The sequence below is a fragment of the Typha latifolia genome, chromosome 3 (genome assembly GCF_019914945.1).
Source record: "Typha latifolia isolate L0001 chromosome 3, TyphaL0001v2, whole genome shotgun sequence".
Lineage (NCBI taxonomy): Eukaryota > Viridiplantae > Streptophyta > Magnoliopsida > Poales > Typhaceae > Typha > Typha latifolia.
The window spans coordinates 3,313,977-3,328,798 of NC_133088.1; the positions used below are offsets into that span (position 1 = coordinate 3,313,977).

Sequence of the window (14,822 nt, forward strand, 5' to 3'; positions counted from 1 at the left end):
TAACTAGTTTGACTTGCTTTGTAACTCGAATAGGTTAAAATAGTTGAATAGAGTTATGTCAGATGTCAATCTCAACACTTTAAAAACTCTCAACCACCAGCCTCTTCCTTATAAAGTCTTGCTGTTGGCATCAAAACTATGCAGCTTGCCCATGTAAAAGAATTTTTTTATATATATTAAAAAAAAAGGTCCCTTTTGATTGTTGAAATTTATTGGATCAATCCAATGAACAGCATAAATGCCCATAATGTGAGCCTCCTCTATCCGTGGCTATAACTCTAGCTATATGAGCTTACGTTCATCAAAACATAATTAGACGATATAGACCATGGTTATGACTGTGTATCGTATCTCTAGAATAATTAAGACCTTATCAAGATTCAAGAAGAGAGAGAGAGAGAAGAGAGAGAGAGAGAGAGAGAGAGAGAGAGAGAGAGAGAGAGAGAGAGAGAGAGTTTAATTATTATAAAAAAAAGGAATTTCTTAGTTAGCACCCTGCCAGATCGAAATATTGTAGTTTACGCTATTTTTTAAATTTGATCCCTGTATTTCTTTTATTAGGGATAATACTCTCTGAAAAATATTTTTTACTACATACACTATTCGGATTTTTTTTTTTTGACTTATTCACACCCTCCTAAAAAAAATTATATATATATATATATATACAGGGATCAACACGCTATTAAAGCTTCATTTCAATTGTATTACTAAGCACAAAAACCATAAAAAATTTAAAAGAAAAGGAAAAAGAAGAAGAAGAAGAAGCATAGCATGTTTATTTGGAGTTTGGAAGTCCAATATTCTAAGGAATGAACATAAGAGAACCTGGAATTAGGATTGATGCTGCCAAGCAGGCCATTCTGATTCCAAGGAACAACATCTACTTGTTTCTTATTAACATTTTGATGCAATCTTTCTCAATCCTCTCTAAGAATGATAATTACAACGGGGCCCATGCATATAAATTTATGCCACATAAATGGTATGCCGAGATTTATACGGTGATGATGTCGTTGTCCTCTCCTCACCCCTCCACCCCAATCCGAATCCAACAGTGGTTTTGTTAGCCACCACAGTGGGCGTCAAATCTAGCAAACCCACAGCCTTTGCCTTTGTCTTGTCTTCTTCTCCACAAGTTGATCTCTGACTCTGAGTGTGAGGGAGAGATAGAGAGAGAGAGAGAGAGAGAGATAGAGAAATTTACCAAAAAAAGAGCCAGCGTTTTGAGTTTATTATAATATTCGGGTTCTATTACATATATATTTATCATTCGACCTTAATAATTTTTAGTAAACTTGATGTTGGGGGTAAAATTTACTCAGAAGTAAAATGGATGGGGAGAATGATAAATATTTATATAATAGGAGGCGTGAATGATAATAAAGGATAAATTTTAGGGCGTTTTTGATAAAATTTCCCTCTATTTTTAATGGCCGACTCTTATTCGCGGAACAGAGTCGAAAGAGAAGATACAACGCAAGTGAAAAGCTCTTGGTGATTGAGGACAGGTAGATTTCCTTTGCTATTGCCTCGTCTTTAGTCCTTATAATTCCGTGATAAGGTTGGAGTTTTCAGAATCGTTCCACGCTCGGTGATTGCAAAGTAACTATCTGCTTCTTTTGTCCATGTCTTCTGGAGCTCATGAAGTTGTTCTCCTTTTTGTGCGGAGATTTTGGAACTTGGCACCGTTTTGCTGAATTCTTTTGTTTTATATTTTAATGGGCCGTAATTTTCTTTTTACTTGTCGTTCATTCTACAGAATGGGTTCTTCGTCTCTTTGATTCTATCTTTGTTTTCGTTGAGAAATTTATAGTTTTGTCTTAATTGGCATCTATATTTTCGCATAGTAGGAAAGGAGAAAATCTTGGGTCTTTTCCCCTCTTATTGTATGATTTTTGGTATCGGTTTGCGGCTTATTTAGTGATTTTCTTGTTCCCTGGCCATTTATTCTTTTGTTGGAACTTAAAAATGTTTTGGCTTCCAAGTTGCTCAAAGTTGTTGCGTTTCTGGTTCTAAGTTATTTTCTCTAGCTTGTGTAGCTTAATATATTAGATACACTCGAGATGAGAGGCTGGAAACTATAAATTCTTACATAACAACCTATATGTGCTTCAAAAAAAAAATTAAAATTTTTTTTTGATTGAATTGTTCTTCTCTTTGTCTTCTAGACTCTTGTCACTTCCATGTGATGTCTTCCCCTTTTCCTTAGGCAGCCAAGATATCAAGATTTTTTAGTTTATCCAAAGGTACGCTGAAAAAATTCTGCTTAGATATTGAACCATAAGATCTAGCTATAATTCCTTGTACATGTTTGCTTCCTGTTGCCCTCTTTCTTTATGAATGTAAAATATAATTCTAGTGCCTATTTTATGTTCTTGATCTTCAAGACTTTAATTATTTGTTTCATATTGTGGTTTCAGCTTATGTGGAAGAGGTTGATGACAGAGCAGGAAACCATCTTTTAGGGATCTTCTAGCCATGTCAAATCAAAAGAAAACTATTGGGTCAGTCTGCTTGCTTCTCTTCTTGCTCATATCTGAAAATTCCAGGAAAATTAAGGATGGTATTGTTTTTATCATTTGTATAGACATCTAAGTCTTTCATGTCTCAATCTCACAGACCCGAGAGTGAGCTTATAGAACTTTTATGGCGCGACGGGCATGTCGTTATGCAAAGCCAGACTCATCGGAAATCCCTGTCTGCGATTAACGACTTCAGACAAGCTCAGAAACCTGAGTCAGTAGTACTAAAATCAGGAGTGACTCAAGGGAATACAAGAGACTTGACGCAAGAAGATGAGACTGTGTCATGGTTCCAGTACCCATTTGATGATTCATTAGAAAAGGATATCTTCTCCGAGTTCTTCTTTGAAATGCCAGCTGTGGAAGCCGCTGGGACTGATAAGATGATGAAGGATGTCCCAGTACAAGATGACAGATGTTCAAAATTCGGTAAAACCATTGAAGGTGTCTCTCCCTCTGCTTCGCAGCAGTCAAATTTATTCCAAGAAAAAGTGATGCCTCCTCCTAAGTCACACGCTATTGGTTCTATCCAAGATCCTCCAACTTTACAGAATAATTGTTTTATTAATTTTCCTCAGTTCTCAAGGCCAGAAAGGGCTCATTTGGGATCCTCTAATAAGAAGTTAGAGGAGAAAAGATTGGCAAATAAAATCCAGGTAGGAGTAGGAGAGTCTTCAACAATGACAGTTGTTTCGAGTATTTGTGGAAGCAACCAAGTTCAGATACAGGCCGGTCCAAGCAATACGAGCAGTGATGGAACAGGTGTTGTTGGAACAAAGTTGAAAGAGGATCTCCAGCCTAAGTTGCCCTCTGGAAAGGAACATAGAGTAACTCATGAAGCTACTGTTACTTCATCAGGTGGGTCTGGTTGTAGTTTTGGAAGAACAGGACAGCAGAGCACAAACACTCAGAGCAACAAAAGAAAAGGAAGAGATACAGAAGAATCTGAAAGCCAGAGTGAGGTACCATTCTCACTATATGTTAATTTAATTTGTCAAATTAAAGGATTTAAGGATGAGAGGTATGGCACATTTTTCAAAATTAGTGACTTCATGAAAAAGAAATTAACTGCATGGAATTTGTAAAACATGCAGGAAGCTGAGTATGAGTCTGTCGATGCGAAGAAGCCACCTCAACGATCTGCTTCTGCTCGCAGAAGCCGTGCGGCCGAAGTCCATAACCTCTCAGAGAGGGTGAGAATTGATGATAATGCTTTCTTTTTGTGAGCATCATGAGTTGTACCTCATTTTCTTGCTATAACTCTTTTTCAATATAGAGAAGAAGGGACAGAATTAACGAGAAGATGAAAGCACTGCAAGACCTTATACCTCATTGCAACAAGGTTAGAATATCTTAAAGATGGATGGAGATTATTTTACAGTATGTGATTCTTGTTATGAAGTCTTATTACCATTGTTTCATAAGTTCTCCTTTTTACTGTTATACGAAAGCTTCACATTTTTTTATAATATCTTAGTTTCTTCCCATTTTATGAGAGCATCAAATATGTTCATAGTCTAATTACTAGCGCAAGATTATATGAAACACAAGTTTACATCAACTTCTCTGTATATCAGTTCTTCTTGCAATTATCGATATCATCTCTGTTTGATTCACATCCATGCTGATTAAATGGCAATTTTTTATTTCAGACTGACAAGGCGTCGATGTTAGATGAGGCAATTGAGTACTTGAAGACACTTCAACTACAAGTTCAGGTTATAAATAATTTTCCATCTTTGTTATATGAAAACCATGGTTATGTATCAGATGGTCGATATTGAGCTGTCCTCACTCTGGGTGTCTCAGATAATGTGGATGGGTAGTGGCATGGCACCAATGATGTTTCCTGGTGTCCATCAGTACATGTCACGCATGGGCATGCGGATGAGTCCTGCTTCTATGGCTTCAGTACATAGTCCAGTTCAACTGCCAAGAGTTCCATTGGTCAATCAAACTATGGCTTCAACTTCTATTGCAAACCAAGCACCATTGTGCCCATCACCACACTTTAATCCAGCAAGTTTTCCAGCTCTGATGCACAATGTTAATATTCCCGAATCATATGCTCACTACCTTGGTCTCAATCACATGCAGCTACCGTCTCAGGTTCAACATCTTTTATAGCATTGTTATATGCTTCCTCTTTTCCCTGGTTGCTGAAAGATTTTGGCACAACTCTATGCAGGCAATGAACTTCTATACATATGGAACTCAAATGGTGCCGCAGAATCAGACATCAGTAGCACCAAACTGCAGTCTCCCCCCTGCTGCTGGAGCATTTCCTTCCGAAAGTATCCAAAACAATAGAACCGGTAAGTGCCATAGGTTATGAATTGTACTATGATTTTTTTTATTTTTTTATTTTTACTGAGACAAATGAAACCTACTTTAGTGTAAGAGAGCATTTGTCACTTTTACTCCATTGTAGATATGATAATTTCCACTGCATAACGTAGGAGCGCTGACGCCCCATATATCCATTAACGGGAAAAGTAATTAAGATGTTTAAGAGAAATAGACTTAAATTGGTGCTTGAATATGTCAACTATTTAAAGTCTTTGATGTCATTTTTTTCTTCATAATCACAATGTCCATTCTATCAGTTCATGTCACCATCATACTTTTTCCAATTTATCTCTATTATACTTTTGTATGGATATGTATGAATCAGCCAAGCAAACAGATTAAATTTAAAAGCTTTGTTTCAAACATCTTTTTTCTGGATATGGACAGGTTAGTGCAAATTGATTCAGATATGGGTGGTACTTCTCGGGTGATGTCGAACAATGTTCTTCCGCTGCTGGTGCAACTTCATCCTATCAGAATATGTTCAGAAGAAGAGCTCCATGTCTCCTTCCTGTCTTAATGGCTGCATTAATATCTAATTGTGATTACAAGCCCAGCATCATCTCATACAGCCCAAGGAAATGGTAAACAGTGATTATATTTTGTGAGCTCGAAAACTGCAGCTAATGAATTACGATCGAAAACTGCAGCTAATAAAGATGTAGGAAATTCTTTGCAATAGCAATAACAAATCTCATAAATGTTAACTTCTATTTGGTCACCGGCGAAGTTAACCAATTGGAAAATATTGTCTCTCTGGTAGTATTCTATTCATTGTATGAACACTCTTCTCTTTCCCCGTTATATCCCATTATACTTGTTCACAAGTTATTCTACTTCAAGTTAAGCTCTGTCTGTCATGAGTAGGCCTGTAAAGATCTTGTTTGTTTATATGGCGAACTAGTTAGACTAGATTTGCAATTTTCATTCTAGAGGCGTAAGAAATCTTAAATCATCAACGACATTCCAATGGACCCATGGCATTAATCTTCTCCAGAAAAAAAATTTCTCACCTATCTTAACACATTCCCAAACTGTGATAGCTTTGTCATGTAAATTGAATTTAACACGCCGTGTGGCAAGAGGAGTAAGTAGAGGTAGTTGGATAATCATACTGGAACAGTAGGTTGGTGCCATTTGGCTTAGTGTCGATTAGTAAGAAGAGCCCACACATGTGCATATGACATTATGTCCTTAGAGATGTGGTATTTGATGGAAGATTTTCACTTTCACATAATGATGATAATTTCTGGTCCTACCAATCTAACATTACCTCATGTAGATGGATACTGGTTTTTTGTGGGAATGCCAAAAAAAAATTTCCCTATTAAACTAAGTGTTTAGAATAGGAAAATAGAACAGTTTTTACAATTGGACATGATCCAATAGTTACTAAACTTGTGAATTTAAGATAGTTCTGACATATTGTATAAAGCTTTGCAAACACACATATTTTGGACAAAAATCTTAACAGGCTCCATGCTTTTATGGAAATCTCAATATGCAATTCAACAGCAGATCTCAAAATATCCTTATCTTTCTGGTTTATCTATTCAACTGTCAAAACCTTTTTAAGGATAATATGACGACCTGTTATTAAGGTATGAGGATAGTGTACCTATTAGGCCAACTTTTATATTATGGCAACGCAATCCAAATGGTGAAAAATGTGTTTGCAGTGAGATTGAAGTGCATGATAATCTACAGTCTGCTTTGATGGTATTGGAATCTTATGACATGTCTCAGGTAACATATGAACTTTTTCTGCCAAACCAGTGATCCTTTCTGGAGACAGGCATCACAGCCATCTATCTATAACTGCATATGCTAGGAAGTATTCCATGTCTGTTTCTTCATTAATCCATGTTATCCTTTTATTTGAACCTTAGAGGTCATTAATTGAACTTATTAATCTTTTCCAAGCTTCCAAGGAGTGCAAAAAATGGCTGACTATAATGGTATTAAGGTTTATTTCTTTGGTTGTTTTCTCCTGAATAATTTTATATCTTTCGTTCCCATTTAAGAATGTTATAAGTTATCTCCAGGCATTACCTTTGATCTGTAACATACTCAGATCTTTTTCTATCTTTTAAGAGCTTTTGAGTGTCTGCTGTTGAGTGACAGTCGGCAGAGGGAGAAGAAGAAAAAAAAGGAAGTACATATTATTTCTGAACTTGGACATGTTGTGTTCATGCATGCTTGTATTTGACTATTTATAAACAGTCCATAGATCTTATATTGCTGAAATCCCACATTTCCACCCAAGACCAACCCCATCACTTTCCTTTTTATAGAAAGATACAATCTCCATGTGATGAATCCAATCAGAAATTTGCTCGGCTGCTCCAGTGGCAAGCCTCAGTAATGCAGCATGTTGCTGATGTGAAATCTAGTAGGGCCAAGCTTGTGTGGTTGAGATAGACTGATAGTATTTTGTGTAGGACCCGGGGAGAATCCAAGTATGGAGTGCTGAAGCAGAAGCCTCCATGATACGTGGGGCTGTAGACAGCTCTTCTTCCCCCTTCGTGCTTTGTTCTTCTTTCTATCCTTTGATGTTGAAAGCCTAAAATAGACTGATGCCAGTGATAGGCCCCATTGGTAACATGGCCACAGCTCATGGATCATATCTTTCTTATCCTTCTACTCTATCCACAAGTTGTTTCATGCAAGCTCATTGGATCCACAAATTCTTTTCTAATCTGATTGCACTATCCACATTTGACTCGAATATTATGTACTCTGATATTGCAGCAGAATGTCCTTGTTACCATGATTACTAATGATAAATCTAATCAATTTTTTTTTCCTGTAAATTTGTCCTTATTGCCACAATTGTGGTTTCTTTTTTAACTGCGTAACTTTAGGCTGTACCGCGTATTTTTACTTAACAAATGCATGATAGACTTAATCTAATGCTGCTATTATAGAGCACATAGCAAGTAGATGATATGTTCTTTGCAGTAGCTTTATTCAAATAGATTGGAATTGAATCCAATTCTATTCAAATCTACAAAAGGAGGATGAGTATAAGCTCCAATAGTGTGATCCATACTGAGAGAGATGGTGTCAGGACCACATTCTTTTCTGGATTCCTCTTATCCTTGGATCATTATTAACCATTTGCTCTATCTATAATAAAGATAAGTATCTGGTTTTCCAGTATTCCAAGTGTATCATTAAGTTTACAACACACTAGTTTTTACTTGAAGAATAGTATTGCAGTAACTAGCTACTTGATCATAATCCAGGGTCTTTATTCACCAATCTCCCTTTCTCTTGCAGGGACAGAGAAGAAATACTCCACACTGTCACCTCAAAGTTGACTGGCATCACAGAACTGATCCATGGCTGGCATGACCAACAAACTGAAACAATAAGTGAAACTTGCAGTAATGGCAGGATAAGAGTTAATGTGACAAAATTAGACAAAGAAACAATATATTAGTTCCTGAATATCCAAAACAGGAAGCATGTAACTGGAGATGGATCTGACCATCTACATGTGCATGATCTTCAAGTGATACACACATACAAAGACACAACTTTCCTAACATCATTTGTCATAATCTCCACAGTGTTGCATGAGTCCCACCATCACATGGTGAAAGATGTGACAGCATGATTCACGAGGGTGCATTATATATATATATATATACCAGGATATAAAACCAGAGATTCTTTTAAGTGAAGGTAGCACAACAAAAATAAAGAATTTGGTAACAATATAGCATAACAAATATAAAGAAGGTAGTATGAAATTTGAGGCCTTGGAAGTATTAGAATATCGTGGGGCAAGGATACGAGTAAGGCTTGGCCTCTCTCAGTCTCAGCCCTCCTTTTATATCCTTTAACCTTGTTTTGTTTGTATCAATGTATATTTGTAAGAGAGTTACATTTAATGGACAAACTGAGAAAGAGATGGAAGAACTATAGACAAGGACTTGTACGGTGGAAGACATGAGAAAGACACCCGGAAAACACTGTGGATTTGGCTAGTGTTTGACCCTGAGAGGTCTGACCAAGATGAAATGGAGCTATCCGGGGAGTTTTGTTTAGATTTTGCTTCTGTTAGACTTCTTGGATGTTTTAATTCTATTTTGTTTTGGAGTACATATTGGAAGGAGAAATTAAATGCACCAAAGAAAGCACACCGAGATCCCAGAAATCTTCTTTTTTTTTCTTTTCACTTTACACCAACCAAAAGCTTTATTAGAAAATTTGAGTGAAGAGGTAGCGATTAATTCCGGCCTTATCCTAGTATTGGCCCAAAGCTTTGATCATTTATCCAATTTCCTGCCTAGTTTTGGCACAAATGGGCTGCCCTGTTCCGTTGGATCCACCTCTTCAAGGCCCTATTCTGCCTCTATTCAGCTTTTTTTTTTTAATTAGATCCAATAGAAAATTAGTGATGTTGTACATAATTGTAACTTGGATATTAGAATTTTGTCATAGTAAGCAAGAGATGGTATATAAGATTTTTAAAAAAAAATAATAATAATTGTCACTTCGTTACATTCTTTAGAATATCATAATTGCTATTATTTTTGTGACTCTTTTAAGATAGCCATTATGATTAATTTTTAATATTAATAAGCACACATAAATAACTAAAATATCCTTCTCTTTTGAAATTTAGATTGTAAATTATTTGTCAATAATATAATTCTTGTCTTGCATAAGAGAAGATAGATTTTATTATCCTATGAAACATTTTAAACAACTTATATGATGACAAAATAGTCTTTTAATTGAATTTTAATTTTAATTGTGATTAGTTAGAAGTAACTAATAAAATAATATTTTTAAAAGAGCACAATGATTTTAGTAGTAATTATAATATTTTGAAAGCTTTCGGTGATAATTATGTAAAAACCTCCCCAAATTTTATTTAACGAAATGATACATCCCAAAGATAAAACTAAAAGGAATCCTTTTGCCATCTTATTAGCATCTATGTCATCAACTCGAGAGTAAAGTACTAAATTGATCAGTGTTTTATTTATAAGTTGAAAAGGCAGTAAACATAACAGTTTTTTTAGTATACCATACCGGAAGTCCATGACTTAATAATTTCTTTTAGATGTGTTGGTTTACCGTAATAAAAATACTGAATAATTCACCATTTTATTAATATTTTAGTGTGGTTTATTGTTGGGTATATAAAGCTTGGATGAGGCTGGAATGGTCAAAAACTCCGTCAATGGCTATAATGAGCTCGGTGGCCCATCAATTATTTGAATTCATGTGAAGCAGTGAAGGCAGTGTGACTAGTGTTACTATTCACACACACTCAACCGACTGTAGAATATTAGCAGCACAGACGTGCAGACAAGGACTTACTCCTAAGGAGCAATGAGCAGTAACAGAAAGAGATTAGATGAAGCAGGACAAAAGGACTGACATATGCAGCACTTAATGGGGACAAACCTAGGCTGTCTTTATTATGGAGGTTTTAAGTGTTTAAAACCCTGTGGCCATTATTAGATAGTCTATCTCAAACACACGTAACGAGCAACCCAATGTAATATTCTGATAATTTTGCATGCCAGTAAAACTTATATTCACAGGCCATTATTACCCTACTGATCACCAAAACCAGAGACAGATTGATGAGGCTTCTACTGTTCGGTATACCATTCACGTCCGCTTTATCCGGCAATCCACTATTCATGTTCTCTTTTATATATCCGGCAACTAGAACTTTTGCAGTTTGATAAAAGATTATCACATCTTCTTGTTTAGTAAAATGTACGTATAAACCCTTTTTTTTATTCGTGCTTAATACTCGTACACATTTATAAAGAGGAAGGAGTGTCCTCCTTGTCACACATAGTTTAAAATTATGCAGGGTGATTATACTTGAGCAGAAATTAAGAGTCATTAGGCTAATTAATAGAAGGCCACAAGAACAGGAACGGGAGATGGAATCTTATTACAGAAGAGAGCGACAGGAGTTTCGGGAGAAACCAACAACAAGAACAAGATGAGGTTTTTTTTCTTCTTTTATTGTTTATTTTTTAGAAGGAAAAAAAAGAGAGAGAGAGAGAGAGAGAGAACGAAAGCGAATAGAAACCATCAGATCAACATCACATCCATCCAGGATTTCGTTGTCAGAAGCGAGCTTGCAGTCTGCAGCTACACTCTGATCCACTTTAATTTGATTTGATATATTAAAAGAATATTTTATTCACTAAGGATCCAACTCGGACAACAGGCGAAGTTTGCAAATGACACCTCGACGAAAAGAGAATTACGGAAATTAATAACCAAGTAGATTTTAGATAGGTACACTGAAAAATTATATCTAATCATTTTTTTTTAATTTTATTTTTCTGTTATTTTGGATTAAGAAATTTTAAACAATTTCAAGAGTAGATTTTGAACAAACTGGCTCGCTTTTAAAACTTAGTCTATCTCAAACTTCGTACCAAAATAAATGGCACCTTAATCCTATATTGATAAGTTTTACCTTGGTTAATCATATCAGCATTTTATATTAAAATATACTGAAAATTTAAATATTTTTTTTGTAATATTAGAAGTAAAATTTAAAATAGCTATAGTTTTTTTTTTTATCCCAAGCACAGTTAGCTTCAGAAAATTATTACGTAATTTTAATTTATAAAAACAAAATTATATCTTTACAATGATATATATTATGAACAAAATAAAGAATCGAACAGAAAAATATAAACATTTCATAACAAATATTTTCTTTTTATTTTTATTTATATATTTCTTGTTTGATATTTTTAACAATAAAATATTTAATATTTTTTTAATGTTTTATGTATATTCACTTTTTCTACTAAATAGCTAAATTGTTACTATTTTTTCTAATCAAATATCAGCATTTTATTTAAAAAAAACATATTGATTGAATTAGCGTTTACTTTTAGCTGTGTGAAATGCTTAATAATTTAGCGTTTTATTTAGGACCATAGTAAAATAGTAAGCAATTTCGGTGAATAAATGAAATAATTTGTAATTAAAAGGATAACTTTAGATATAATTAAAGGGGTAATTTGTAATTTACCTATTCGAGATTCATATATGCCAACAGAACAACGCGCTATAACATGCAGCATCACATGGAAACAGTTGTCCAGACACTTGTACAGTAGTACTGAAGAGTGCTAACATGGACCTCTGATATGTGATGATGGCTAGATTCCAACGGTGAACGGTCCCAGCAAATAAATTCATTTAAAAATTATAGGAACTCAATGGAGCTCTTTTCTTTGCATCTACAACATTTGTCATTTGTTAGAAATGATGTTATCTCTATCACTTGCCCACATTTGCCAAATTGCAAGGAAAAGAAATTGCGGGAGGTATGTAAACGTAGGCGCCTTTCACCAAATAAAAATGACAAAGGACAAGGACAAACAAGGAAAGAGTCAAAGAACTTATTTGTGAACACATGAGGAGGAGGTGATCTTTTTCATAAAGTTGTAGATGGTTACATGCATATAAATAAATTAAAGAAAAAAAAAACTCAGATAAAAAATAAGCAAAGAAGTCCAACAAAAATCCATAGGGCAAGCGGACAAGGGGAGGGGATAACTTACATCATAACGTCTAATTATTTACAACAATATTAGTAGGGGCAAAAGAAATGGCGAGATTTCCTTGGAGAAACGAACAAATTAAACCAAACTAGGAAGTAGTTTTTTTCTCTCTCTTTTTTTCCCAAATTTCTTGCTTTTCCTTCTTACCTGGAGATTTTTTTTTTATTTTTTTTTTTGGATTTTTTCAAGCCTTCTCCTTCTCGAACCTTACCTTGATCCCACTCCTCGCCGTTGCCAACCCCTCTCTCTCTTTCCTCTGCGGACCAAACAACTGCCCGAATCCGAAAACAGACACGGACTTGCCCGATCCGCGAAGGGAGCAAACCGGTACGTTGAGCACCGGAGCGATGCGAACGTTCGCCGAGTACGACCGCTCTATTCCTCGATACTTCGGCCTCGGCCCACCGTTGAAGCTGCCCGGACTACTAGAGCTCCTTTCCAAGCTTTGGAACACAACCTTCCCCGCCGCCGTCATCCTCGGGCTATCCACCGACGACCCCCGCGGCGGCACCGGCGCCGCCGCCTCACCGTCCGACGGCCGCCGGACCGGAGCCCGGCCCATACGAGACGATCCGGCGGCTGACGGTGCCGTGGGTCTGGGCCGCGGGAGACGGACCCTGGGGCGGATCTGGACCTGACTAGGATTAGGCTTGTCCGAGTCGAGGGAGAGGCGGGGTCGATCGCCGTGCTCGGACCCGGAGGAGGAGGACGAGGATAGAGAGAGGCGGGAGGAGATCGCGACGGAAATGGAGTCGGATTCGGAGTCGCGCAGGAGCGGGAGGCTCAGGGATGGATCGAGCCCCGCGGATCTAGGGTTCCGGTGGAGGAGATGGCGGATGGATCTAGGGTTAGAGTTAGTGTTTCTAGCGTTCTTCGATGGGATCGCATTCTGCTTCTGGGTCTGCACCTCCGCCTTGGAGCCCTGCTGCCTCCTGAGCCCTAACAGCTCCCTCCACCGGCTCGAGCACCTCGGAGCCTTCGGAGACGGCGCCAGACCCTCAGATCCGATAACCTCCGCGATCCGAGGCGGCTCCAGCGGTGAGACGTCCGCCTCCGGCAGCGGAGGCGCCGGCGCCACCGTCTGCTGGAGCGGGACCAGCTTACCCCCTGAGAACAACTCGTCAGCTGGAAGCATCGCAACAGGATCGTCGAGGCGGAACTCGAAATCGGAAAGATCTTTGGAGAGTCTGTCGGGATCCGGCTTCTCCAGCGAGATCATCGAGGCCGCATCGCCGGCGAGGTCGCAGCTGAAGGAGATCCTAGGGCTGGGCCAGAAGGGATCTGGGGACATGGCAACGGAGCTGTTGACGCATGCGGAGGCCATCTGCGAGCATGAATCAAGAGTTTTCGTCGGAGGAGAGGAACTTTAGCGTTTCCGTTACGGGGAAAGCGGACAAGGGGAATGGGGAATGGGAAATGGGAATGGGAATGGGAATCGGAATGGGATTATATAGTGGACAGAGGGTCTTCGGATTGGATAAATAGACGTCCTTTCAGGGATGCGTACAAATAAACAACTGAAGACTACGTGGCGCTTGGGATGGGATGGGAGAAACTCGGTAGAATCCAACGGCTTTCCAGATGCATAGTGATTTGCACTTTTGCTCTGCTTCTATTTCTATAATCTTTCTTATACGCCGTATTATATACATTTTGATGAGATTAATCTCTCTTAAATAACTTGGCTTTCGCTCTCCCCTCATCCCAGCAATTAGACAGCTCTGCCACCGCCACTGACGTTGACTACACCTCGATCCCTTCGCTCTGCCACGTGATTCTCTCGCCAACTCATCGCAACCCTCCATCGAATATACATACTAAAAACTTTTAAAACAATAGATTCTTCAATATATATCATAATTGTCATCCAAATCTTTGTTTTAGTTAATCAATATTAAGACCAAACTTAGATTGAAAAGAATTATTCATCTAGTATCCTAATAAAAAGAAAAATATCTTCTATTAAATTTCAAGAAAGAATTTTTTTTAATTATTTATATGTATTTGTTAACGGTAAATAATAATATATTATGAATATTTTGTTATAACAAAACCATCGTGACAATTATATTTATAGGATATAAGCCGGTCATATAATTTGAATCAACCCTCTAAGATAATTAATTAGCTATAACTACTGGGTTAGTTCTCCTATAAAGTTTACGTATTAGAGCGGACTCGGCAATATCTCCAAAGAAATACTTTGATCTTAGGAGTTGGAGTTGGGGTTGGGGGGGAATTATATAGATTTGGTAGCAACTCAGTATCTATGCGACTTGAGAACATGGCAGTGTCGTTACGTAGTTCAAAACCAAGTAGTTCATTTTTGGCTCGTTTCTTGCCGCACATGGCAGCCACTCTAACCACTTCCTGTATC

At 37.4% G+C, this 14,822-nt stretch overlaps 2 protein-coding genes across 8 annotated transcripts; one reads left to right on the forward strand and one right to left on the reverse strand.

Moving 5' to 3' along the window:
- The first annotated feature begins 1,148 nt into the window (after window positions 1–1,148).
- LOC140784964 (transcription factor PHYTOCHROME INTERACTING FACTOR-LIKE 13-like) lies at window positions 1,149–8,459 on the forward strand. 7 transcript variants are annotated; one of them, XR_012108348.1, is made up of 11 exons: window positions 1,435–1,511; window positions 2,172–2,249; window positions 2,424–2,507; window positions 2,623–3,487; window positions 3,620–3,718; window positions 3,802–3,867; window positions 4,178–4,243; window positions 4,335–4,634; window positions 4,714–4,840; window positions 5,262–5,458; window positions 8,157–8,459. XR_012108348.1 is itself a non-coding variant. In XM_073132612.1 (10 exons), the coding sequence occupies exons 3-10, from the start codon at window positions 2,482–2,484 to the stop codon at window positions 5,264–5,266; spliced, it is 1,554 nt and encodes a 517-aa protein (XP_072988713.1). In that variant the 5' UTR covers window positions 1,435–1,511; window positions 2,172–2,249; window positions 2,424–2,481; the 3' UTR covers window positions 5,267–5,716. The 7 variants fall into 7 exon arrangements, 5 of the variants coding, with proteins under 5 accessions (XP_072988715.1, XP_072988713.1, XP_072988716.1 ...); XR_012108349.1 differs by lacking the exon at window positions 2,172–2,249 and having other exon boundaries at window positions 1,149–1,511; XM_073132612.1 differs by lacking the exon at window positions 8,157–8,459 and having other exon boundaries at window positions 5,262–5,716.
- Window positions 8,460–12,283: 3,824 nt separating this feature from the next.
- Window positions 12,284–13,909, reverse strand: LOC140785295 (uncharacterized). Its single transcript, XM_073133125.1, has one exon. The coding sequence runs from the start codon at window positions 13,767–13,769 to the stop codon at window positions 12,630–12,632; it is 1,140 nt and encodes a 379-aa protein (XP_072989226.1). The 5' UTR covers window positions 13,770–13,909; the 3' UTR covers window positions 12,284–12,629.
- Between the last annotated feature and the right edge of the window lie 913 nt (window positions 13,910–14,822).

Bases quoted from the DNA above. Each gene is read 5' to 3' on its own strand.
- LOC140784964 (XM_073132614.1), top strand. From the start codon at position 2,482: ATGTCAAATCAAAAGAAAACTATTGG. The intron at 2,508-2,622 runs GTCAGTCTGCTT...TCAATCTCACAG, and splicing joins AATCAAAAGAAAACTATTGG to ACCCGAGAGTGAGCTTATAG. The intron at 4,635-4,713 runs GTTCAACATCTT...AACTCTATGCAG, and splicing joins ACATGCAGCTACCGTCTCAG to GCAATGAACTTCTATACATA.
- LOC140785295 (XM_073133125.1), bottom strand. From the start codon at position 13,769: ATGGCCTCCGCATGCGTCAACAGCTCCGTTGCCATGTCCCCAGATCCC.